This window comes from Miscanthus floridulus, chromosome 18 (assembly GCF_019320115.1).
Source record: "Miscanthus floridulus cultivar M001 chromosome 18, ASM1932011v1, whole genome shotgun sequence".
NCBI classification, from domain to species: domain Eukaryota; kingdom Viridiplantae; phylum Streptophyta; class Magnoliopsida; order Poales; family Poaceae; genus Miscanthus; species Miscanthus floridulus.
Genome location: NC_089597.1, coordinates 89,769,760 through 89,793,393, shown reverse-complemented (window position 1 = coordinate 89,793,393; position 23,634 = coordinate 89,769,760). Strand labels below are relative to the sequence as shown.

Genomic DNA, 23,634 nt, shown 5'->3' with positions numbered 1-23,634 from the left:
TAGGGTTTCCAACGGCAGGCAGCCTCCGCGCACCTCCACCGGCAGGCGGCCTCCGTGCACCTCCACCGACGGCCGACGGCGCACCCGCGCGCCCCATCTCCGCACCCGCGCGTCCCCTCCAACGGCTGGACGAACCCCGCCCCACTTCGCCACCTCTTCACCGTCGACAATCACCCATCAGGTATGCCCGCTCCCTTCTATCCCCTTCCTTCATTTGCGGAGCCGAGCACCCCAAACCCTAAGCAATTTGAACTTGGATCTGACCTAGTTACAAGTAGTATATACATGATTCCTACTAGCTTCGAGTTTTCGCAAAAAATCATTGGGTGCACACATCCTTGGTTTACTCTTGTGTGCATCCATGCTACTGCTGTTAAGGTAATTAGGCCTACAATGTAGACTAGACTTTGGATGGAAGCAAAGTATAATTAGGCAATATTTTCAATTTCTATTATGGGCAGTGAAAACATAAACCTTTTTTTTATGTTTTCCATGTTCTGTTGTGCTGTTTGGTTAACTCAAGCTGTATGTATTTCGTTTGTTATAAGTTGGAGTCACTATTCAAGTATTCACCCTGTCATTTGGAATCATGGCTTGCTCAAACTTTGAAAAAAAAGGATGGCACGCATCATGAAAACTGTTATACCTTTTCGCTCTACACAACTGTGGTTTGGTTTGATATGGTCGGTTCACATCATAATGGACGGCTACTTCCAAGATGTTTATCTAGGAAGCACAGGACATGCTAAGTTTTATTTTTTTGGGGGTTATATTAGATGTCCATGCATTTGAGATAGGTACACATCTCATATCTGGGTTGGTGGGCTTTTCAGATAGCTTCTAGAATTGCATATTTGCAACACGCTCAGCAAAATGCTTCCCTATAACTCTATAAGACTGGAATAGATTCATCATAATGCCAAATACTGCTCAATAGGTGACCACTTTCTTCAGTCGGTTGACTGCCACTGCCTATATGCATTAGTAACTGCAATGGCAGGTCAATGGATCCTACTTCCTGTCAAAATATGCATTTTGCCTGCTTAGAGCAGCTGAATACTCCCGTACTACAGAAATCCCATCTGTTTACCATCCCCATAATTTTTGGGGCGCCTAATCTGTTAAGACTTCATATCAGATTGTAGTTAACTTGCGTTATTTTCTTATAGATTGATGCTGCCTTGATTGACCTTGGCCTGCACTTTGCTTTATGTTACGTAGGCTATTTGTATTATTCTTCACGTTATTTCCAAAATTTTCTGCAATTGGTTGTGCGTTAATTCCTGACAAGCATGGAACAATACACAGTAGAAAGGATTTAAAATGTATATATGCACCACTGCTTGATCAACGGTCACTGGCATCAGATTCTTCTAAATAGATTAGGTTCACTTGACCATGTATAGTATAGCTGCCTCCTTACATATCGCTATTCTAACATCATAACTTATCTCACGCCTGCTCTAAGTCAAAATTTTCTTTTGTCAAAATTGTGGCATAATGGTTGTATTGTAGCATATGAGAGGTAGCTGAAAGGACTGTCGCTAGATTCTTCCAAGATGTTATTTTTTTTGTGCTCTGTTACATGGCTGTCAAAAGCATTACCTAACATTTTTATATACAAAACACACAGTGCCCCAAGCAGAAGCCTGAGAGTGTACATTGTGGAAACTATATATGTTCTATGATGAGTAACACCAGTGCCTACAGGAGACATCTCTTAAGGGTAAGTTTGAACCTCTTCATCAGTAGTATAAAAACTCCGTACATGGTATGAAATACTAAACCGAAACTTATTCTCTTGTAGTGGAGAGAAGAGAAATGAATAAAAAAAGACCCATACAAGGATGACCAACTCTTAGAGCTCGTGGGCGACCTTTGCAACTTCATATTGGACCAGATTGTACACGTCAAAGACGTCTACCATGACCGAGAGTCTGACTTAGGTACAAATCCTCAGTACCAACACCTTCGTGAGACTGAAAGGCTAGCTCTAGGACGTTGTTAACAATGTGTATGGAATTTGTATATTTAATGATGGATTGCATATATTCTTATGAATTGGACTTGTAATTGTAGTTTATATAATACTATTGTGCTTGTAGTCGCGTTTGGAACGTTGGTCGTGGGGCGTTCGGCAACGCGAACGCGGTTCGGAACGTTGGTCGCGGGGCGTTCGGCAACGCGAACGCTGGATGGAATACGTCGAAACAAACAGTTCTGGTTGAATTTGAATTGTAAATTTAAATTTTTTTACGGGAAAACGTACTGTAGGGGCGGTTCTAGATTGAACCGCCCCTACAAACAGATATTATAGAGGCGGCTGGCACTACAGCCGCCCCTACAAATCGATTTGTAGGGACGGCTGGTGATTGAGCCGTCCCAACAAATCGATTTGTAGGGGGCTACTGGTAATACGAACCGCCCCTACAAATCGATTTGTAGGGGCGGCTCAATCACCAGCCGCCCCTACAAATCGATTTGTAGGGACGGCCTGGGAACCGCCCCTATAAATGCATAATTTATAAAGACGGTTCGGTAGGGACGGCTGGTCAAACCGCTCCTACAAAGGATTACCAGCCGCCCCTAAAAATGCTTTTTGTAGTAGTGGATAATCTATTCCCTGGACATGAATATTTGGAGATAGACTGTTGTTTGGACGTGAAATTCGAGCCATCAATACCTAGGAGCGCCAGGTATATAATATCAGGAAGTAAACAGTACCCACGGTTGTTTAATTGGCCATCATTCAAGAAAGTCATGGGGCTATCCACATCTGCTTCATCATCCAAGATGGAAATCAAGTACAGCGAACAGCTATCTTGTGGATCATTGGATTCTCTTCGACAACTCGACTGTGAAGAATTAACTGTTGACACCTGCAGCAATCCTGTCCCGTTGCCAGAGTGCACTCGGGGCTGGAAATCCTTCCGAAAGCCGGAGATATTGAACTGTCAGAACATGGAGACACTGCCAAAATGGTTGGGAGATATGGCTTCTCTCCGTGAGCTCAAAGTAGAGATCTACTACATGATGAAAACTCTGCCTCCGTGCATTGGGAGGCTTACATCTTTGCAGACCTTGGCACTACTGGAATGCACAAAGAAGTAAGCAAAGATGTAGTGAGGGAGGAGATGATTGGAGCAAGATAAAGCACATTGACAATCTAATCGTAGAAGAGATATGAAGCCATGAGAAATATTGGTGTTGCCGTGCTCTAAGATTGGTGAGGAGGTCCAGAGGCTATTTAGCACCATCGCCAGGCTCATGGAGGACCACCGCCAAGCCTGACTGCATGGCGTGCGACAAGATCTCCACTGATGCAAACATGAGGGAGATGATATCCCCTGGTGCTCTTGTGGTCCACAGACCTCTTATTGTCTGGTTTTGTGTGGTTTTTTTTGTCCGTTGTCGAGCTCCTCTGGAGTTCTTCCGCAGTTCCGCTCATTTATGTTGTTAAGGTTGGTAAATTCTATTTTTTTTCTTTGGTATCAAACTAACAATCACTGTAAATTCTTGACATGTTTTCTATGCCGTTTGCGTTCAGATTGCCATCTCTGCATTCAGCGCTGGTGGAAGGTGCTTGGGACAACGCGCGAAACACATTTGAGGTAAACTCTTCTGAATAAACCTGACAGTCACTACTGGACGCAGGGTCTTTGCCGAGGGCCTGAAGCCCTCGGCAAAGGCTCTTCAGCCGTCGGCGAAGGATTTGCCGAGGGCAGCCCTCGGTGAAGAACCCTCGGGAAAAAAAACGTCGGCGAAGGACTCTTTGCCGAGGGCCTTTTTTTGGGCACTCGGCATAGTATTTGCCGAGGGCTAACGGCGGCCCTCGGCAAAGTAAAGTAGTCGTTAGGTTCGCGGTTATTTTCCACGGTGTCTTTGCCGAGGGCTGACATAGAGGCCCTCGGCAAAGAGCTATTTTCTTTTTTTTCTCGGAATTTCTTTGCCGAGAGCTATATCGAAGGCCCTCGGCAAAGATCTACGTTTTTATTTTTGTCTCGGAATTTCTTTACCGAGGGCTGTGTTCAAAACCCTCGGCAAAGACCTACTTTTTAATTTTTCCTAGGAATTTCTTTGCCGAGGGCTATGGTTAAGGCCCTCGGCAAAGACCTGTTTTTAATTTTTCTTGGGATTTTCTTTGCCGAGGGCTATGGTCAAGGCCCTCGGCAAAGACCAGTGAAAATTTTCAACATTCCACCTGTTTCTTGCTTTCCATGCAGACAAAAAAAAAAAAATATATATATATATATATATATATTCAACAGCAGAAATATCCCACAAATATCACAATCATCACATATATCTCACAAATATCACATATATCTCACAGATATCACATGTATCATCACAAGTCCAAATTCAACAATTCCATAAGTCCACAATCTAACTCAAGTGTCAAGTCCACAAGTTCAAATCCGACTGAGGCTGGCCAACCTCTCCAACCGTCTGGCCTCTGCGTCACCGACCTTCTCAACCGTCTGGCCTCTGCGTCGAGGGTGGTGTAACGAAGCCTCCAGAATCAGGTGACGCACGAGGGGGGTTATTGGAACCCGCCGACTGAGGCTGCACAAACAATTATATGCTTATGTGAGATTGCAGTAATTATTCTAGGACTACAGTTTTAGTATTTAGACAGAAACCTATCAAATTTTTTATAGCTAGTGTTGTCTGGGTTTCTATGTCATACAAGCAAATCAGTAGCTAGTGTTCTCTGGGTTTCTATGTCACACAAGCGAGAAGTGAACTTTAACGCTTACAGGAGTAGCTGCAAACGCGTGCGGCACCTGATGCGGAGGAGCTGACATCTGCACAGGCACACCCGTCTTCTGCCCAAGAGCTTGCATGATTTGCATCATTTCTGCAATCCTGACCTCCTGGGCCTCCCGAGCGGCCTGCTCAGCCTCCAGCCGAGCAGTGAGGGCCGTGATCTGCGCCGTCTTCTCGTTGTTCTGGGCCTGCAATATTGCACTCCAATATTTCAGTAATGCAAAACTAACTCAAGTGTGAGAATATTAATTTACGACGAGTAAAACAAGAATTACCTCGAGCGCATCGACCCGCTGCAGTGTCGGAGTAGGCCGTGAGCGTATGGGCTGGCTGGAACTCGTGCTCTGTGCTCGGAGCTGGCTCAGAGTGGGAACAGTGGTGGGGTCGATGGCGGCGTTCGCAATCCACGTCCGGCCGTGCTTCCTGCCGCCACCGAGCCTCATGATGGCCTCGGCATCAATGGGCTCGGTGCGGACGTCGTACTCTGGCCCGTGCCACTGCTGTACCGCCGACGTGTACTCCTGGACTTTAGTGTACACGTTAGGGTCAGAGTATGCCTCGCGAGGGGCAGCCGGGTCCCAGGTGACGTCGCCGGCCACCCTGGTCTGGTGGGACATAGCCCACGCCGTGAACATCGAGACATCCTCGTCCGGGTGCACAGCCTCCTACGAGAAAGGCGGCAGGTGGTGAGCAATCAGGCATACGTTAAGCGTGAAACTAAATAGAAGAAAAATCACTTACATATGCCGATTTGAATCCGGGGAGACTCCTGCTGCCTTGATGGTGAGTGGCAGCTGGCCTGAGCATACGCAGTGCCCGTTGAGACTCGTGCTTCTCTATGTAGGCCGGCGTGAACCACCTAGCCACGATCATTGTCCAGGCGTCGGCATGCGCTCGGCACCACCAGGGAATCACCTACATGTCAACGAGTGTTTGACATATATGAAGATGAAATTGAACATATTTAATTCAAAAACAAAACAATATCAATGTGGTTCTTCGGTAGCATGGTGCCAAACACAGTCAACATCTTATCGAAGCCTTCTCGACTCAGGTTTAACTCGGCCTTCAGCCCCATCACACGCCCAATGGCATCCAGCTGAGAAATATTTGTATGCTCGTGAAGGGGTTTAGACGCCGAGTCCAACATTTTGTAGAAGGCTTCTACGTTTGCCTCCATCTCCTCCTTGTCACGTCCTTCAGCGAACTGAGCTTGGTGAGCGTCATCTATCATGTCTGCTACCCTAGCATCATCATCAAAAGGCTCGAGACGTGGTCTCACCACCTCCTCTCTGATACGATCGGCTTCACCATGGTAGATCCACCGGTGGTAGCCCGGCGTATAACCATGGTACACAAGATGTTTACCCATGGTCTGCTTGTCCACCCTTCTCCTGTTGTCACAGTGGCTGCACGGACACCAAACTAGAGAATGCCCTTTAGCTACACCCTCGCCAAATGCATGTTTCAAGAAGTCATCTGTCCTCTTCACCCAATCCACGTCGTAATCGTTTCGACTTCTTCGCCCCGTGTACATCCACTGACGGTCCTCCATCCTTTGACAAATACATCACCGAGTAACGTAACCATCAACTGCACCTAGCCGGTGTTCCTACTGTCTAATAGGTGAGGATAGATCCTAATCCCACCCGCGTATGCGTAGATAAGGTCAGTTTCCATGCTCCGCTCCTATCCGAGACAGAATTTCGGCAGCACCTCTCCGATGTTCTCCCAATACACGTCCTGCAAAGAAGTTTGTGTATTCGGAGAACAATGGGGAGGTGCTGCCGAAATTCTGGCTCGGATCGGAGCGGAGCATGGAAACTGACCTCATCTACGCATACGCGGGCTGTCCAAAAAACGTGGACAATCCGAAACAGATACGGTCAGATACACACAGTGATCTGCATGCCTCCAACCGTATCTCTTTCGGACGGGAGACGCCTAACTGGTTTACGCAGTCTACGACAAAGATACAGGAGTAGAGGTTGTTTATACCTAAGGTGGCGGTGGAGACAGGGTAGCGGGGCAGTGGCGAGTCGGGGCAGTGGAGAGTCGCAGCGCCGACGAGGACAATCGACTACTCTGAAGCTCCTTTGACGTCCTTTGCTCTGCAAAAAAAAAGGGTATAAGTTAAAAATTTCGGCAGAACCTCCCCTGTACGGGGAGGTTTCCAAAACCTGCAAAAAAAATCGGCTCGATGGCCAACACCCACATTCACGGCACAAAGGCCGACACATCAACAATGGGAGGCACGAAGGCCATCCACATCAAAAAACGGCGCGATGGCTGACAACCCATGGTTTTACCTTCTACTCGACCGAGGGACGGGGAAGTGAAGGTGACGGCAAGGTCGTCCAGACGAGGCCGTTATCCAGAACCACCTGCATTGCATGCCCAAGTAATTGCTTCAAAACATGACCCGCTTAGACAGTGAATAAAACAAGTGCAACTGCAGAAAAGTACTGAACCAGTAAATCCTAAATTTACACGCTCTACTAGATCGATGCTGATTAATAATCAGTATGTACTTAGTAGCTTAATGATTAGTCAGTGGTGGGTCCACGACGACTAACTGTCAGTAGCCCTAACGGTGGAATCATTGCAAGGGGGCGACCTGCTAGCTAGCTCGGAGCAGAGGGCTCACATCACATGCACGGTTCCGGGGCAGGCTGGCATGCAAGACTGGCCACATGTGCAATGTGTTCATCAGCGTACTTTCATTTCGTTAATTATCATGCCAATAATCAAACACCTACTTGTAACGGTTAGCTAGATTAATCATGCATATATATAGAGTTGTACTGTTACAACTAATTAAGGTGCAGTTTTTTTTTATAATTTCAAAACATGATACAAACATAGACACGTACTTGTATAGATATACATACTGATGCACAACCGTTATATCCTGTAAATATTTCCGAAAGACTGACATTGTGGTGGATTAACCGTAAACATCATGGTCTACCACTGAATGAAATGATAACGGAAACGAACCTTCAGGTCAAGACTGACAGGAGAGGAGGAAACGGGGGGCGACGGGGGAGCGGCGGCGGCGGCCTGCGCGGCGTAGGCGGGCGAGCGCGCGGCGGCCTGCGCGGCGGCGGCGTCCGCGCGGCGGCCGAGCGCGCCGTGGCGTGCGCGACGGCGGCGGGCAAGCGCGTGGCGGCGGCGTCCTCGCGGCGGCCGAGCGCGCGGTGGCGTGCGCGGCGGCGGCGGCGGCTGACCAGCGGCAGTGGCGGCTTGGGCGGGCGCGGCTTGGGATAAGGCCGCCCGCCCGGCCGTTCCCTTTTTTATATGGGGTGCCCTCTTTGCCGAGGGCCTAGATCCAGAGCCCTCGGCAAAGATTTTTTTATTTTTTTTATTTAATTTCTTTGCCGAGGGCCAACATCCAAGGCCCTCGGCAAAGATGTTTTCTTTTTATTTCCGCCGGCGCCATCCCGTTCAAAATATTTGCCGAGGGCCTGTACAACGGGCCCTCGGCAAAGAGTTTTATTTTTTTATTTCCAAATTCTTTGCCGAGGGCCTAACGCCGAGCCCTCGGCAAAGGCTGACGGCCGGTGCCGCCGTCACGCTCGGCCGAGGTCGCCGAGAGGCGGTACTGTGCCGAGGGCCCGACCCTCGGCAAAGGTGGGCCTTTGCCGTGGGTCGTTGATTGCCGAGGGTCCGGCCCTCGGCGAACAAGCCGTTGCCGAGGGCTAAGCTTCGCCGAGGGCGGCCCTCGGCAAAGAAAGGATTTGCCGAGTGCCCGAAATCAGGCCCTCGGCAAAGTCTTTTGCCCTCGGCAATGTTGCTGTTTCCAGTAGTGAGTTTATGTAAGAAATAGGTGTATGTAAGAAACACATTTGAGGTCCGCTCTTATATTGCCTTAGATTCCTCTTAATATATAAAAATCTGACAATTAAGAATTTTATCTGTGACGTTTATGTAAGAAAAAGTATTAGCATATACTATATGTTATAGAGAAGTATCACTTGACCAATGATGTCCCCTCCTTTGTTTTCAGTTTGCTGTTACTGTATTGTAATGCTGTTGTGCTTATATATAAGCATCATGCTATCGCCTAGCTCCCCAAACATTATTGTGGTAGGCGCAGCAACAAACAGAGCCAACAATATCTCGTGCTAACCATTGATTGTACCTACGGACAGAGCAAGTTAATTAATGAACTATGGCATATGTGCTGCAACAATGGCGCAACAAGGCACCGGCATGCCTTGCATGAAATGAAAGGTCACCGCGCTGACCGGTCTGTACAACCCACCGTTCAGTCAGGATAATTCAATTGTCGTCTGGTGCTGAAGGGGATAACTTGGCCCAAATTGTGACGAATTGTAACAATGATTAAGCTTGCAGAATACCTTGACGGTCTTTTTTTTTTTAGAATAGAATACATTGACGGCCAGATTTGATTTATACTCCTACTTCCTGTAGACTATTAGTATGGGCACTGTGCATAACCAACCCATACTCCTAGAGTTCTGTACTCCCTCAATACTAAAAAATAAAGTCGTTTTGGACAAGACTTGGTCAAACATTGGAAATATAAATCATGAATAACTTTTAAGTTGTTGAGTTTAGAAATGTGAAAACCATATGTATAGATTTGTCTTGAAAAATATTTTCACAAAAATTTACATATATCACTTTTTGATAAATATCTGTATAAAAATAAGTAGTCAAAGTTATACTTTGGAGACTATATCGCTGTCAAAAACGACTTTATTTTTTTAGCATGGAGCGAGTATTCGGTATTTTGATTACGGAAGTTTTTCAGGACATGTCGCGCCTATCAGGGCCAGGGAGTATTGGGCCAAGGTTCATTCGAGTCGAAGTCAAAAGTGCGACCGTGCGATCACCTCACTGGTCCTGTCTCCTGACTCCTGAAAGTGGCAGCGGATCAACCGATTCTGAATTCGAAGCTTGACCTTTCGTTTGGTTTGAGAAACGCAAAGTGCTAGTTCCCAGAGAGCCGGTTAGCAAGTGTCGACAAGTGCACTGAATCTTCGATGCTGTAACAGGCCATGATATTTTGATGGACCGACCGAATCAAAGAAAAAGATTATGCTTCATGATGAGTGAGTTTTCTTAAGTTTTCAAGGCCCTGATTCCACGTATATGCAAATATTATTGTTTATTATACGTGATAAAAGGATGGATTATTCCTGCATAAATTAAGTTATTTTCTTGGTGCGTACGATTTTGGTTGCAACGGACAGCCATATTTGCTGGTCTGTGTAACAGGCTTTCACGGGAGTAGGTCTGACGAGCGAAGCCGCGAAGGCGATTCCACGAAATGAACCAAACACTAGCGTAGGTCGCGAAGGTGATTCCATCTCAGAGCTTACAGTTGTATTAGGTGATTAGGTGAAAACTGAAATTCACCCGAAGGATAGGATAGGAGATGCAGAAAAGCACTCAGACCTTAGTCACCTTACTACGTGGATTACTCCCTCAGTCCTAAAATAAGTAATGTTTTCGTTTTTCGAGGAACGACTACCGACAATTATATATTAAAATATATAAATATTTATGCTAAGTAATTAGTATCATCGAAAAGATCTTTTTGTCTAGTTTTTTAACAAATTTATTTGAAGATGTAAATATTACACGTATTTTTTACAAATCGAGTTAAACTTGTGGCACGAAAATCCAAAACGTCTTTTATTTTAGGACAAAGGGAGTACGTGGGTAACCGGAGAGTTCCAATTGCTCAGACTTGTCGCGTCAGCTGTCACTTTCACTGGCTCACTGCCGGCCAATTGACTTGACTTGCCGAGCGGAAGAAAGTTCGCGTGACAGGCCCGTTCGGTTGGCAGAATCGATTGAAATTAGCTGGTTGTTTGAGAAAGAAATATTATTTGGCTAGATGAATAAATGGTGCCGTGTGAGGGGAAACCAGCCTTAAGACCAGCGAACAGCCAGTGTGTGGTGTGGTGCCATCGGCAGTCCGCACATGGACTACTTGACCAAGAGGCATGCATGCATGAGAAGATAACGTCTCTGTTCTGCCAACCTTTTACTTGGTCCCTCTATCAGAAAAAAAATTCATTGACCTGGATTTATTCTCACACTTCTCCCCCAGTCCCCAACTACGGCCACCACACACTTCTCCCAACGTCTTGTAAGTATAAGTTTAGAATGGACTGATAGTACTTTCCACCACTGTAATAAAGGATTGCTCCCTCGGTCGTGTAATATAGCGCAATCTAACATTCAAAATTTATCCTCAAATATAATACATTCTAAGAATAAAAATTAATTTTGTATTAAATATTTTTTATTTATCAACCAACCATCATCAATCACGTTGATGATAACGTCTGATTAGGAAATAAAATGAGGGTACGTTCATCTTTTATGTTCTCTTTTTTTTCTCGAATACGCAAAAGATATGCACATCATTGTAATTAAAAAGAAGAATATAAACGATGCGCTTCTAACGAGCTCTCTAGGAGTTCATACAACCGTAGGCTGGACCGTCCTAACAACCCATTTCAACCTTTGATATATTACATAAAAGGATTACAACCTACCTAAGGGCGGTGCTGCAACCTACGAAGTTGAGCATCTCCGCTACTGGCTGCGTGATCCTACTTCGGTGTCCGAGAAGAGCACGTTGCTTCTTCTACCAGCCCTATTGTTGGTCGCGAGGAACAGCTCGTCCAAAGCTTCAACTTGGCTTGACGTCAAGTTTCCTGCGAATATGGCGGTGTATGCTCGTTGGGACACAGATGAAATTGGTGCTGCCGTCGGCGCGATGCCCATCCTCTTCATGAGTAGTACCTCGCACCGCTTGGAGGTTGCTATGTGCGCTAGCGGCTCAGCGGCAATCCGTCTCCTCCTGACTGGTAGTTGTCGCTTTGTGGTTGTCGCCTTCTACCTTGGTGGACTGGCGATTAAAGGTGACTTTCGTTTGAGCTGCACCTCCTCGGTGAACCGTGCGAGATGCCGAGTAGCCTCACGTGGCGTGGGCGCCATGTCGCTGGGGGTGGGCGTGGCCACCGTGGTCTCATCTTCGACATCGGGTTGCCCCACCCGTGGTGGCGTGAGCTCTGGCAGCTCCTGCACCAGCGACAACGGAGGTGAGTCCGTCGTACACTGAGCAGCCGTCACCGGTGAACGGCCATCACCGGTGAACGGGTATCCGCCAGCGATGCGTCCACTTCAAAGGCAACCGCCGGAACAGTCAAGCACCCAGGCGCTGGTGCTCTTGCAGAGGGGCTCACGACCAACGAGGCAGCGAGCTCCTCCAACATTGGGTCAACCCACGCCGGAGGCCCCTCGCACGCACACAGCTCCACCGCCAGCGGATCTGGCCCGGAGAAGCAGCGTGCAACATTAGCGACAGAGGTCGCGGCATTGTCGACGTAGTTTGCCGGCGCGCCCAAGTTTGCGTCGCCGGCTTGCTCCGGCGTCACCGCCTTCCTATGTCACGAAATGGATGAGTGTTGCAAACTAAACAGGCTCCATCTCAGAGAGTTCCAATTGCTCAACCTCCTGCGCCTTGTTCGCTCGGCTTATAAGTCGTACTTTTTCAGTCAATGAACAATATTTTTTCTCTCACAATAAATTAGTACCTTCAATCATGACTTATCAACCAAGCGAACAGACCATTGATGTTGGACCTTGCTACAGCTCAGCTCTCACTGTCACTGCTTCCGGCCTGCAGGCCTATTGACTTGACTTTGCATGACAGTGTGTGGTGCCCAGTGGCCCCCGATCCAGGGAAGACTTGGCCAAGAGTCATGGTCCGGGGCGCAAGCGCGTGCAGCTGAATTTCTGGGCTGGATGCTCTGCTTCGGCCGTACGCCGTGTGGAGCACGGTCTGGATTTATGAGTTGGAGATTCATCGTGAGAAGAAAACTTTTCAGCCACTTTTTATCAGCCAAACGAACGATATTAATCTTGACCTTGCTACAGCTACAGGCTCTTCCACTTTGCTCAGCTCTCACTGTCACTGCTTCCGGCCTGCAGGCCAATTGACTTGACTTTGCATGACAGTGTGTGGTGCCCAGTGGCCCCCGGTACAGGGAAGACTAGGCCAAGAGTCATGGTCCGGGGCGCAAGCGCGTGCAGCTGAATTTCTGGGCTGGATGCTCTGCTTCGGCCGTACGCCGTGTGGAGCACGGTCTGGATTTATGAGTTGGAGATGAACCCACTAGCGTAGCGTCACGCGCGGACGATCAAACAAGCGACAGGGACGGACGGGTTCCGTCTGAGAACGAACGAACGTCTGCACGTGACGCTACGCTAGTGGCTTCAGCTTCAGCCGAGCGAGCGGCTTGAACGTTTCTGTCCTGCCAATCTTTTCCTTGGTCCCTCTATCAAAAAAAAAAAAAAAAAAAGAGAAACTTTTGATTGGTCCAATGAGTAACGGGATAACCTCATGTTGCTCCCATTTTCTCTCACACTTCTCCCCGGTCCGAACTAGACGGTCACCGCGCATTTCTCTCGACATCTTATAATTTGGAATGAAGTGATTATAAGTTTAGAATGGAGAAAATACTTAAGTACTGATAGTACTTTCCACCACTGTAAATAAAGGATTACATTATATATTCAGAATCCCTTTTGACGTATAGCTGATCTATGGGATACAAATATATAAAATCAACTTGCCACACAAATACTGAACAATGGTGCTATTGGTTGTAATGTTTGGTTGATGGTTAATCATTAATTAATTCACCAAATTAGCTAAACTACCTGTTTTTTTTTCCAAAACCCTAACTGAAGTTCTAGATTCAGTTTCAATCTACCTCTACTCTTCTCTCTTGATCTATCTAACCATTTAGAATTAGAGGTTGATGAAGACGAACATTTGATAGTAAGGAAGTTTTTTGAGTTTCTACATGGAATCGGGAGAAAAAGAAAGGAGAAGATGGGCTGTCAGGCTGCTACAGTGGCGCTACGAGCTGTCTGCATGCTTCACCGTCGGTGTCTGCCCGCCGACCGTTTTCCACAGCCTTCTCGCGCTTGGGCACGCAGCTGCTTCCCCAGCCACGTCGCAAGCAGGTGCTAGACGTCCAGGAGCCGCGCCCCTCTCCCTTATCTCGCCGAGCTGGCCGCCATCTCCTCCTTCTCCTCTTTCTGCCGCCGCCGTCGAGCTCATGGTTCGCCGGCAATTTCTCCACCACCGCTCGCCCGCTGTTCGATTGCTCGCGCAGCTAGCTTCACCACCCCCTTGCGCATCGCTTAAGCCAGCTAGTGCCGTTCCTCTCCACCGAAGCCGACCGTGCGCCACTGCCTTCCTCAGTGACGTCTGCAGCGCCGCCGTGAGCCCCTCGCTGTGGGCAGCCCTATGTGGTGCATCTCCTCTTCAACCATCTAGTGCTTTGGCTTCGTCTTGATGCCGTAGTTGTGGTCGGCTCATCCTTTTCACTTCTACCATATAGGACACGTTGGAACGCGCTACCGCCATCGTCCCCGACGCCGGTCACATAGCTCGGCCTCGCCCCGCCTCAACCAGGACGCGCATTGAAGTTGCGGTGAGCTCTTGGTGCTAACTGCGCCGCTCGTTTAATCTCTATCGTGCCCTAGTGGCCGGAGCGCCGCCACACCGGCGTGCTCTGCTTCGCCGAGCCACCGTGGCCGCGGGCGACCGCGCTGCTAACCCCAATCTGTCCAACAGACCCCTTGGACGGGTTCGCGTGAGTGAGGCGAGTGTGCTGGTGACCTTCCCGTCACCGGCGATCTCGCCGTTGATCTTGTCCGCCGCGCCAGAGCGCCGCCGGGCCGCCATGGCCGTCTGCGTGCTTGCTGTTGTGCCCTAACCATTCAACTAGTACCGCCAACGTGTGCGCGCGAGAGAGAGGAGTCCGCCAGAGTTGATCTCGTCGTCGGCGAGGTCACCGCCAGCGAGTTACCCGCCGGTCAACGGCGTGTGCGCCGCGGTCAGCGCGGGCGTACTGTGCGTTGATCCAGGGGCCCGGTGAAAGCTCTAGTTTGATTTTGGTGAATTGATAAAACCCTAATTGTTAACCTAGTTTATCAAAAAGATTATGAGATAGGTGGCACATTTCAAGTGGTGAAGCAAATGAAGATCATGACAGGATGTGGTGATGGCATGGTGATGATCAAATGCTTGGACTTGGAAAAGAAGAAAGAAAAACAAAAAGCTCAAGGCAAAGGTGAAATTGTTAGGAGCTTTTCGGTTTAGTGATCGAGACACTTAGAGAGTGTGATCACATTTAGGATTAATAGCCGTACTATTAAGAGGGATGAAAATCGTATCGAAATGCGGTTATCAAAGTGCCACTAGATGCTCTAACTCATTGCATATGCATTTAGGATCTAGTGGAGTGCTAACACCTTTAAAAAAATTTGTGAAAATATGCTAACACACATGCATAAAGGTGATACACATTGTGTTTTAGCACTTGGGAGCAAGGGCTCGAAACTTCACCGTGCGGACAGTCCGACGGTGCCACCGACGTCCTGTACAGAAAAGACAGGGTTTCACAGAGTGCACCGGACGCTGGTCACACAGTGATCGGACGCTGGGTCCTGCGTCCGGTCAGTGGCGCACAGTGAAGGCCGCCCTTGATCTCTTGACCGGACGCAGGCGACCGGACTTTGGCTGAACACTGTTTAGCGTCCGGTCCTGTTGATGTGGCAGCGCACAGAGAAGACCGTGAGTGACCGAACACCGGGCGAGTCCGGTCGCGACTGGAACCTTACTGGAAGTGACCAGATGCTGGGGTCCTGTGCCCGGTCCTACACTATAGAGCGTCCGATCACAAATTAAGTGCACTGATGGCCGTTGAGATCGGATGATCAACATTTAAAGCAGGGGCCACGTGACGTGCATCGCGCAACCGGACGTTGGGGTCCTGTGTCTGGTCGATCTGACCGGCGCATCCGGTTGCCTCGATTTTTTAGTGGACTGTGGAGCCAACGGCTCTATTTTGTGGGGCTTCTATTTAAGCCATATGGCCGACTCAAGCTCACTTCCTTGGCCATTTACATTGACATAGCAACCTTGTGAGCTTAGCCAAAGCCCTCCCACTCATCTTCGTCATTGATTCATCATCTTTGTGAGATTGGGAGAGAATTCAAGTGCATTGCTTGAGTGATTGCATCTAGAGGCACTTGGTGTTTGTGTTTCGTTGCGGGATTCACTTGTTGCTCTTGGTTGTTGCCGCCACCTAGATGGCTTGGAGCGGTGGAGGAGGATTGGCACGAGTTGGCGATTGTTCGTGGCCATCTCCTAGTGACTGTGAGGGGTCTTGTGCCTTCACCGTGAAGCGTCGAAAGATAACTCTAGTGGATTGCTCGTGTCATTGAGTTATCTCACTTATGGGTAGGTTCTTACGGTGTCCAATTGTGTGGACGAGGTTCGTGCAACACTTCTTAGCCGCCGAACCACCAAGTGTTGGTCGACACAACGGGGACTAACGTGTCGGTAAGCACGTAAACCTCAGGAGAAAAATTGGTTGTCTCTTGCACTTTGGTATTCTCCCGGTGATTGAGTTAGTATTCATCTTGTGATTGGTTCAATCCTCTGCACGGTGATATAATCACCTTACTTATTTACATTCCCGCAAACTAGTTGTAGCAAGATCTTTAGTATAACTAGAATTGAGAGCTTGCTTTGTAGCTTAAGTTCATCTAATGGAGTTTTTTAGTGTAGCTAGTGTGAAAGCTATGAGTGACTAAGTAACTTAGCTACCACGGACCGTACAGCCGGCAGAATTAGTTTTATTTTGTTTTAATTCAAAAATTCAAGCCGGCCGATTGCAGACGGAGACCAAAGGCGACGAAACAACGCCCCCTGGTCTGCAGGAAGCAACCACCTACAGCCTAGCTAGGTTGATAGATATATCTGTGACCATATACTTGCACAAAGAGCTGTAGGAGCCAGCCACCTGCCATGGCCATGGTTATGGGTTCCAAGAGCCCTCCTCTCCTCCTCAGCCTCGCCTACCTGCTCTGTGTCTGTGTTGCCCATGTCACCTCGCTTAGCTTCGACTACAACTTCTCCATCCCCGGCGTCCTCAACAGCGCTAACATCAAGTACATGTCTGACGCCACTCCTGGCAGCGATCGGATCGACCTGACGAACGACACGATCTGGAGCACCGGCCGTGTGGCGTACGGGCAGCCGTTGCAGCTCTGGGACGACACCGGCAACGTCGCCAGCTTCACCTCCAACTTCACCCTCGCTATCAAGCCGCACAACAGCACCAACCAGGCAACTTAACTATCCAAAGAACTTCTAATTAAGCTTTCTCGATGTTCTCACCAGCTCTCGTTAGATGTGAGACTTGCTGCGCAGTGCAGGCCGACGGCATGGCGTTCTACGTCGGGCCGTGGCCGCCAAACCTGCCGGGGGACTCCCCAGGCGGCTTCCTCGGTCTCTTCAACAACCCCAACCCCAACAACACGGCCAACGCCGTCTTCCCGCCGACCGTCGCCGTGGAGTTCGACGCGTTCAGGAACTACTGGGACCCCAACAACACCGTGAACCATCTTGGCGTGGACGTCAACAGCATCACGTCGCGCGCGTACATGGCGCTGCCGGACGGGAGCTTCAACGGGACCATGTCGGCGTGGGTCAGATACGAAACCGACATGAGCACGCTGTCAGTGACCCTTCGCTTCGACGATCTGCCGGAGCTGGGCCTCTACAACGTCAGCGCGATCGTCGACTTCAAGGACGCCGGGCTGCCGGCGTACGCGGCGGTCGGGTTCTCGGGAGCCACCGGGGATTTCATCGAACGCCACCAGATTCTTTCTTGGTCGTTCGAGTCCACTCTCACCAGCCTCGCCGTCGTCAACAAGACCGGTAAGTGTCTTCCCTGCCTATAGAAAAAAAAGGAAACTTCTTCATCGTGACTATCTTTATTTACCGTTTCACATTGGTCAGTAGTTGGATCTTACGTGGTCTACGAACATAATGTACTGCTTTTCTGAAATCAAATTCATAATCTGGGAACAAATTTTATTATCACCAAAATGTACATGCGTTCTATGCAAAATCTCTCGACAAACCTGTATGTTTCAGTGAATAATGTGCAATTTTCATAAGCGTCTACAAAACTTTTAGTGGATATGCATCAAATCAAATTTACTATTTCCTCGATTTCAAATTGTAAGACGTTTTATCTAGATCCATAGTTTTTGTTATGCACTTATTATTAGATATATTATGTCTAGATATATATAGAAAAACAATGTATCAAAAAAACAAACATCTTATAATTTATTTATAGTATGGTGGGAGTATGTTAGCGTGTCCATCAATTTTTGAGTAAAGTCCGATTTACCCCTTGACTAAATTAAAAGAAAAACTTAATACCAAACAACATATACACCCCGACTTTCAAATATGGATATAATACTCTACTTGACCATTTCAAAGTGGTTTCTCGATGATTTTATGATGTGGCGGCGGAGCCCACGTGTTAAATGGCCACTCTATGTCTTTTATGTAAAAAAACCATAATTTTTTCATATGAAGTCAGTTGAATATAAATTTTATATCAAAATTATAGAGATCAATGCGATCTACAACCTTGTAGTTGATAACCTTTCTATTTGATATCTTTTAGATGATCAAATATCTATTTTAAATTACATATTTTAAATTTTAAATTTTTTATTTTTTGAAACAACCTAGGATGTTGGCACGGTCTATACCAAAACTGTACATCTAATTAATGTGATCTACAATTATGTTGTCGACAAGTTCTTTTATCCGAGATTGTTTAGAGGCCCAAATATTTGTTTTAAGGTCCCAGATTTTGAAATTCAAAACTTTTGAATTTTTTAATCAACCTTGGATGTTGACATGCATGATATTTGATATACACCAAATTTGTAGCTCTAAATGGCATATACAACTTTGTAGTTGACAACATTCTTGTGAGATCATTTAGAGCACCAAATATTTATTTTAATTTCTCAGATTTGAAAATCCATTTTGTTTGAATTTTTCAAATTATCTCGTACATTGACAAGGTATATACTAAAGTTATAGACCTCAATGTCATCTATAACTTTGTAGTTATAAACTTTTTTATTTGTTTAGAGGTCCAAATATTTGTTTAGAGGTACAAAGTTCTTTGATTATAAAATTCAAAATTTTGATTTTTTCAATCTGACCTTGGTGGAGACGCTCTATTCCAAATTAGAAGTTCTTGAAGAAATCTAAAACTTTGTAGTTGAAAATATTTTGATTTGATATCATTTAGGAGCCGAAATGCTCAAACCAAAGAAATGTGGTATCCACATGCTACAATAGCCAAAACCACGCCATGGAAACCACTCTAAACTATTTTAGAGAGGTTTTTATCTGATTTTGAATTATGGAGGTACGTTTTCTGGTCTTCGAGTTTGAGGTGTTTTCTAAATTCAGCGACAATTTCGGGGGCCCAATTGGACTTCGTGGTTATGTGATTACGTTAGTCATCAGTGAATGATATGCAATTTTTTTGTAGGATCTGCAGTTGAGTTTGTGGTTATGTAACTACAGTACTATTTGAACTTTAGGCATCTAATTTAATGTGCTTGTAAATGACAGAAAACAAAACTACAAAGACGAAAAACATAAGCCTAATAGCCGGACTGGTACCCATCGGGATCGTTGTACTACTGCTTGTCGTTGCGGTGTGCCTCGGCTATCGCAGATACCTAAAAAGACAGAGTGCGAAACAAATACAAGAGGCACCAGAAGGCACAAAGATTCCTCTCGACGAAGACATGAACGATGAGTTTGAGAAGGGGACAGGGCCTCGGAGATTCACCTACAGCCAATTGTCACAGGCAACACACGGATTCTCCGACGACGAGAAGCTCGGTGAGGGCGGTTTCGGATCAGTCTACCGAGGGTACCTGCAGGACCAGGGGCTCCATGTAGCCATCAAGAGGGTCTCCAAGACGTCGAGGCAAGGGAGGAAGGAGTACATCTCCGAGGTGACCATCATAGGCCGTCTCAGGCATCGAAACCTTGTGCAGCTTGTTGGGTGGTGCCACGAGGCCGACGAGCTCCTGCTCGTGTACGAGCTCATGACGAACGGCAGCCTCGACGACCATCTCTACAGCACGAGTGACATTCTAACATGGCCAGTCAGGTATGAACATTATCAGTCAAATGAATTGGTCTAATTCGCAAAAAAAAAAAAAAAAATGAATTGGTCTGTTCAATTGATGGTATTACTAGTTTTTTAAAACTTCAAAGTGGCGTCAGGTACAACATCATTCTTGGCATGGGCTCTGCTCTCCTGTACCTTCACCAGGAGTGGGAGCAGTGCGTGGTGCACCGGGACATCAAGCCGAGCAACGTGATGCTGGACTCGTCGTTCAACGCCAAGCTCGGCGACTTCGGCCTCGCCCGCCTCGTCAACCACAGCCACGCCACGCACACCACGATGCTCGCCGGCACCAAGGGGTACATAGACCCGGAGTGCGTGGTGACCAGCCGCGCGAGCGCCCAGTCCGATGTCTACAGCTTCGGCGTCGTCCTCCTCGAGATCGCCTGCGGTAGGAAGCCCGTCGTCCCGCAGGACGACGAGGACAAGGTGTTGCTCGTGCACTGGGTCTGGGACATGTACGGGAGAGGCGAGCTCCTCGACGCCGCGGACGCGCGGCTGCACGATGCCGGCCAGTTCGACGTGCTGGAGATGGAGCGGACGCTGGTCGTGGGGCTGTGGTGCATGCATCCAGACCGCGAGTCCAGGGCTTCCATCCGGCAGGCTATGAACGTGCTGCAGTTTGAGGCTTCTTTGCCGGAGCTCCCGCTAGAGATGCCCGTGGCGACGTACAGACCACCTGTTTCTAGAGGTTACCGGTCGAGCACCACATCTTCATCCGTGAGTGAAAACACTCCTGCAGGCTACTCGTCGACTAGTGATTGGACGGCGCACTCCTCGGGCTCGTCAGTGAAGAGTGGCACCCAAGGGACACGCTCTTTTGTCACTTCCAACACAAGGAATACAGCAAGAGGCAGTGTACGAGAACCCACCTCATCACCCGGTCGTATCTCGGACCGGCCGAGCACTCGTTCAAGCGGTGGACTCTCGGACAGGACACTCTATTCTTCGTAGCTTGTCTGACTTTGTATAGGTCTATATATTGTCCGTCGTCTTATCATGTGCCTCGTTTTTGTGCTTGCAGCTAGCCATCAGTTAAGGTACTCTAGTCTACGATATAATGTGAGATAAGTTTTTTTTAGGTTGAACAGACGAGTGCATACAACTCAATATGGTATCACAAATAGGTAGGATCTTTTTTTTCACACCACCCACCCATTGTATGTCCTCTGCTAGTCTCAACTCGTCTTCAAACTTTTGGGATGAATTGATCGGTTAATCCAACTCAATATGGTATCAAAATCATGCTCTTGAGTTTAAATCCTAACATCATAATTAAATAAAATAGTCACAGTCGACTCATATTTCCACTTTTGAGGCCTGAGGCAGACTCATATTTCCACATTTGAAAGACTCAAAGTATAATGGAAATGTCATCTTTTTCTAACAACTTAAACTTTTGGGCTAAACCGACCGGTGCATACGGCTCAATATAGTGGCAACTAAATTTTGTAGCATCGGTCATTTCGGGAAAATGAGAGGGTTGGGTTTTGGATATGGAGGTAAAATTCCATACTGTACTTCTTGATTCCATAGTGCATAGCTCTTGCTGAGATAACTAAAATTCATCTCTGAATCAACCAATTTGAATTTAGATGCAAAAAATTATGACAATTGATATTATTCAGCTCATCAAACCGGAGGATCCTAGCGTTACAATAATTTGACACTTAGTTGTAAGAGTTTTGCCTCCTAACCGGTGTAGGTATCCCCATCCTTTAAATATACGAAAATTCTCAGCCACGGGTGTCCGTCTCGTCCGGACTCACCTCCCACGCCTGTGCAGCCGATTGGCCCCATCTCTCTAAAAAAAATCCTCACTCCCACACGACAGCCACCCACAGCTCCGCTCCCATTCCGTCGGTGCCAGGGGCAACCAACTCCACTTACTTCCCCCGGGGCCCTCGCCTACCTTCGCGATGTCAGGCTCCGCCACTGGAGTCGCACCTCCCGTCTGCCCCCGCCCTCATCGCCAGTGCTAACACCGGCATCCTCCTCATCACCTCCTCCTACTGTTAGAGAAGGCGAGGGCATCATGGCCGTGTCTTACTTCGCGCCCGCCTTGAGGCTCCTCGTGCCCTGGTGCTCGTGCGGATGAAGCTCACGACAGCCAAGCCTGTGGTGCTCTTCGCTCCGCCGCCTCCCAACCCCGATCTGCCTATCGAGGCGGTTATTGAGTTCCTCAACGCGCCTGACATGGTGGTCATCGCGCCAGTGTCACGCCTGACATGTTGCAAGCATATGTTTCAGATGTTTCAGAGGTATGTTGCTAGTGTTTCATATGGATGTTGCAAAAATAAATCATGATGTTGCATTTATGGCAGTGCCTATACACATATGTTGTATGCGTCCGCTCCAAATCTTTCATCTGTTTTTCAAATGTATGTTTTAAGTGTGTTTATTTGGATGTTGCATATGTTTCACACAAATGTTGAAAGTGTTTTATCTAGATGTTGCATATGTTTTGCAATGGCTTTTCAAGTGTTTTTAGGTATTTTTGCAAGTGTTTCAGATGCATGTTTTAACTATTTCATCTGTCTTCATACGTATGTTACAAATGTTTTATTTGGATGTTTTAAAAGTAGATCAGGTGTTGCACATGTTGCAATGGCGTCGTTGGCTGGTAGATGGGGACGCGACGGGACTTGGTGCGGACCTTGACGGAGGAGTAGTTGTCTAGGGATGCGAAGAAGGCGCGGTGGCGGATGGGAGCGTGGAGATGATAGGCCGTGGATGGGGACACGGGCGCGACAGCTTCTGTTCGTCGAATCGGATTACCCTGACCTACATCGGATGTGTCCTTTGGGCCAGATCTCCGGGCGCTAGTGTTGCCCCCGTGGCGGCCATAGGACAGGAACCGTGGTGAGCTGTAACACCCTCGGTGTTACACAGTGAATCACTTGCTAAAATATGTCATGAGCATCATACTTAAGTGATATTACATGTGGTGTGATGGATAGGTAAAGCATTGTAATTTAAACGAGTCGTAGAAACGTAAAACAAAAGTTAGTTCACGATTTATAAAGTTAGCAAGTAGAGATGTTAACTAATTTTATTGAACAAAAACGCTATAAAACATATATGTGACACCTTAATAAAGTTTGAAGTACACATTTTGGTAGAAGATAGTGCAACTTTTGGTTAACAAGATAATAACGCTAGCTAACATTTCTAATAGCTTGGAAATTGAATTTGAAGCAAATCCAACTCAAGACTTAGTCAATTTCTTAAGTCTAAAAACAGATTGACAAAGCTATGTTTGGTAATTTATTCTGTAAAAATTGAGTTTAGGAGTGGTGTTGTTCTTTAGCTCTTGTTGATAGCCTAAGGTGCCCTCTTTAGAGTAGTGAAGGTGGTTTGGGGATTGGATCAACTGTGTAGTTGTTTTGAACGCTTTAAAATCCGTGCAAAGCGTGTTCTCGGGCTGTTTTCCCCGGCTGGACGGGATCACCATGCCGAGCGGCCTTGACGTCGTGGTGCTCGGTGCGTGCAAGAGCGCGCGTGGCCGCGCTCTGTGCCGCATATCTAGACACCTCGGCCTGCCGCTGCGCGGAGCTGTGGCTGCCCGACTTGGCCCATCACGCTGCCCCCGCCTGCTGCTGTTGCCACACGTTGCTGCTGCCCTCCGTGCCGTGCCATGACAACGCCGCTGCCGCTGCCATCGCAATCACTGCGCTGCCCCACTGGCCCTCCTGGACGCTGCACGCACGAGGCCGAACCGCCGTCGCCATGCCATTTATGGCACTACGGCGCGTGGGCCATAGAT

The 23,634-nt window shown here is 47.6% G+C and overlaps 2 protein-coding genes and 1 long non-coding RNA gene across 4 annotated transcripts; 1 reads left to right on the top strand and 2 right to left on the bottom strand.

Moving 5' to 3' along the window:
• Nucleotides 1-4,727: 4,727 nt before the first annotated feature.
• On the bottom strand, nucleotides 4,728-5,432 carry LOC136524154 (uncharacterized). The gene is made up of 2 exons (XM_066517616.1): nucleotides 5,046-5,432; nucleotides 4,728-4,958 (listed from the first exon to the last, which is right to left on the bottom strand). Exons 1-2 carry the CDS (start codon nucleotides 5,403-5,405, stop codon nucleotides 4,728-4,730), a joined length of 591 nt encoding a protein of 196 aa, XP_066373713.1. The 5' UTR covers nucleotides 5,406-5,432.
• A 601-nt stretch (nucleotides 5,433-6,033) lies between these two features.
• On the bottom strand, nucleotides 6,034-7,190 carry LOC136522461 (uncharacterized). The gene is made up of 3 exons (XR_010775904.1): nucleotides 7,080-7,190; nucleotides 6,769-6,881; nucleotides 6,034-6,326 (listed from the first exon to the last, which is right to left on the bottom strand). It is a non-coding gene; the product is annotated as an uncharacterized lncRNA (long non-coding RNA).
• A 6,563-nt stretch (nucleotides 7,191-13,753) lies between these two features.
• On the top strand, nucleotides 13,754-21,092 carry LOC136522460 (L-type lectin-domain containing receptor kinase IX.1-like). Of its 2 annotated transcripts, XM_066516283.1 has the most exons (5): nucleotides 13,754-14,082; nucleotides 14,172-14,264; nucleotides 16,819-17,563; nucleotides 19,301-19,850; nucleotides 19,967-21,091. In XM_066516283.1, the coding sequence occupies exons 3-5, from the start codon at nucleotides 17,011-17,013 to the stop codon at nucleotides 20,820-20,822; spliced, it is 1,959 nt and encodes a 652-aa protein (XP_066372380.1). In that variant the 5' UTR covers nucleotides 13,754-14,082; nucleotides 14,172-14,264; nucleotides 16,819-17,010; the 3' UTR covers nucleotides 20,823-21,091. The 2 variants fall into 2 exon arrangements, with proteins under 2 accessions (XP_066372380.1, XP_066372379.1); XM_066516282.1 differs by lacking the exons at nucleotides 13,754-14,082; nucleotides 14,172-14,264 and having other exon boundaries at nucleotides 15,210-16,969; nucleotides 17,059-17,563; nucleotides 19,967-21,092.
• Nucleotides 21,093-23,634: the final 2,542 nt, after the last annotated feature.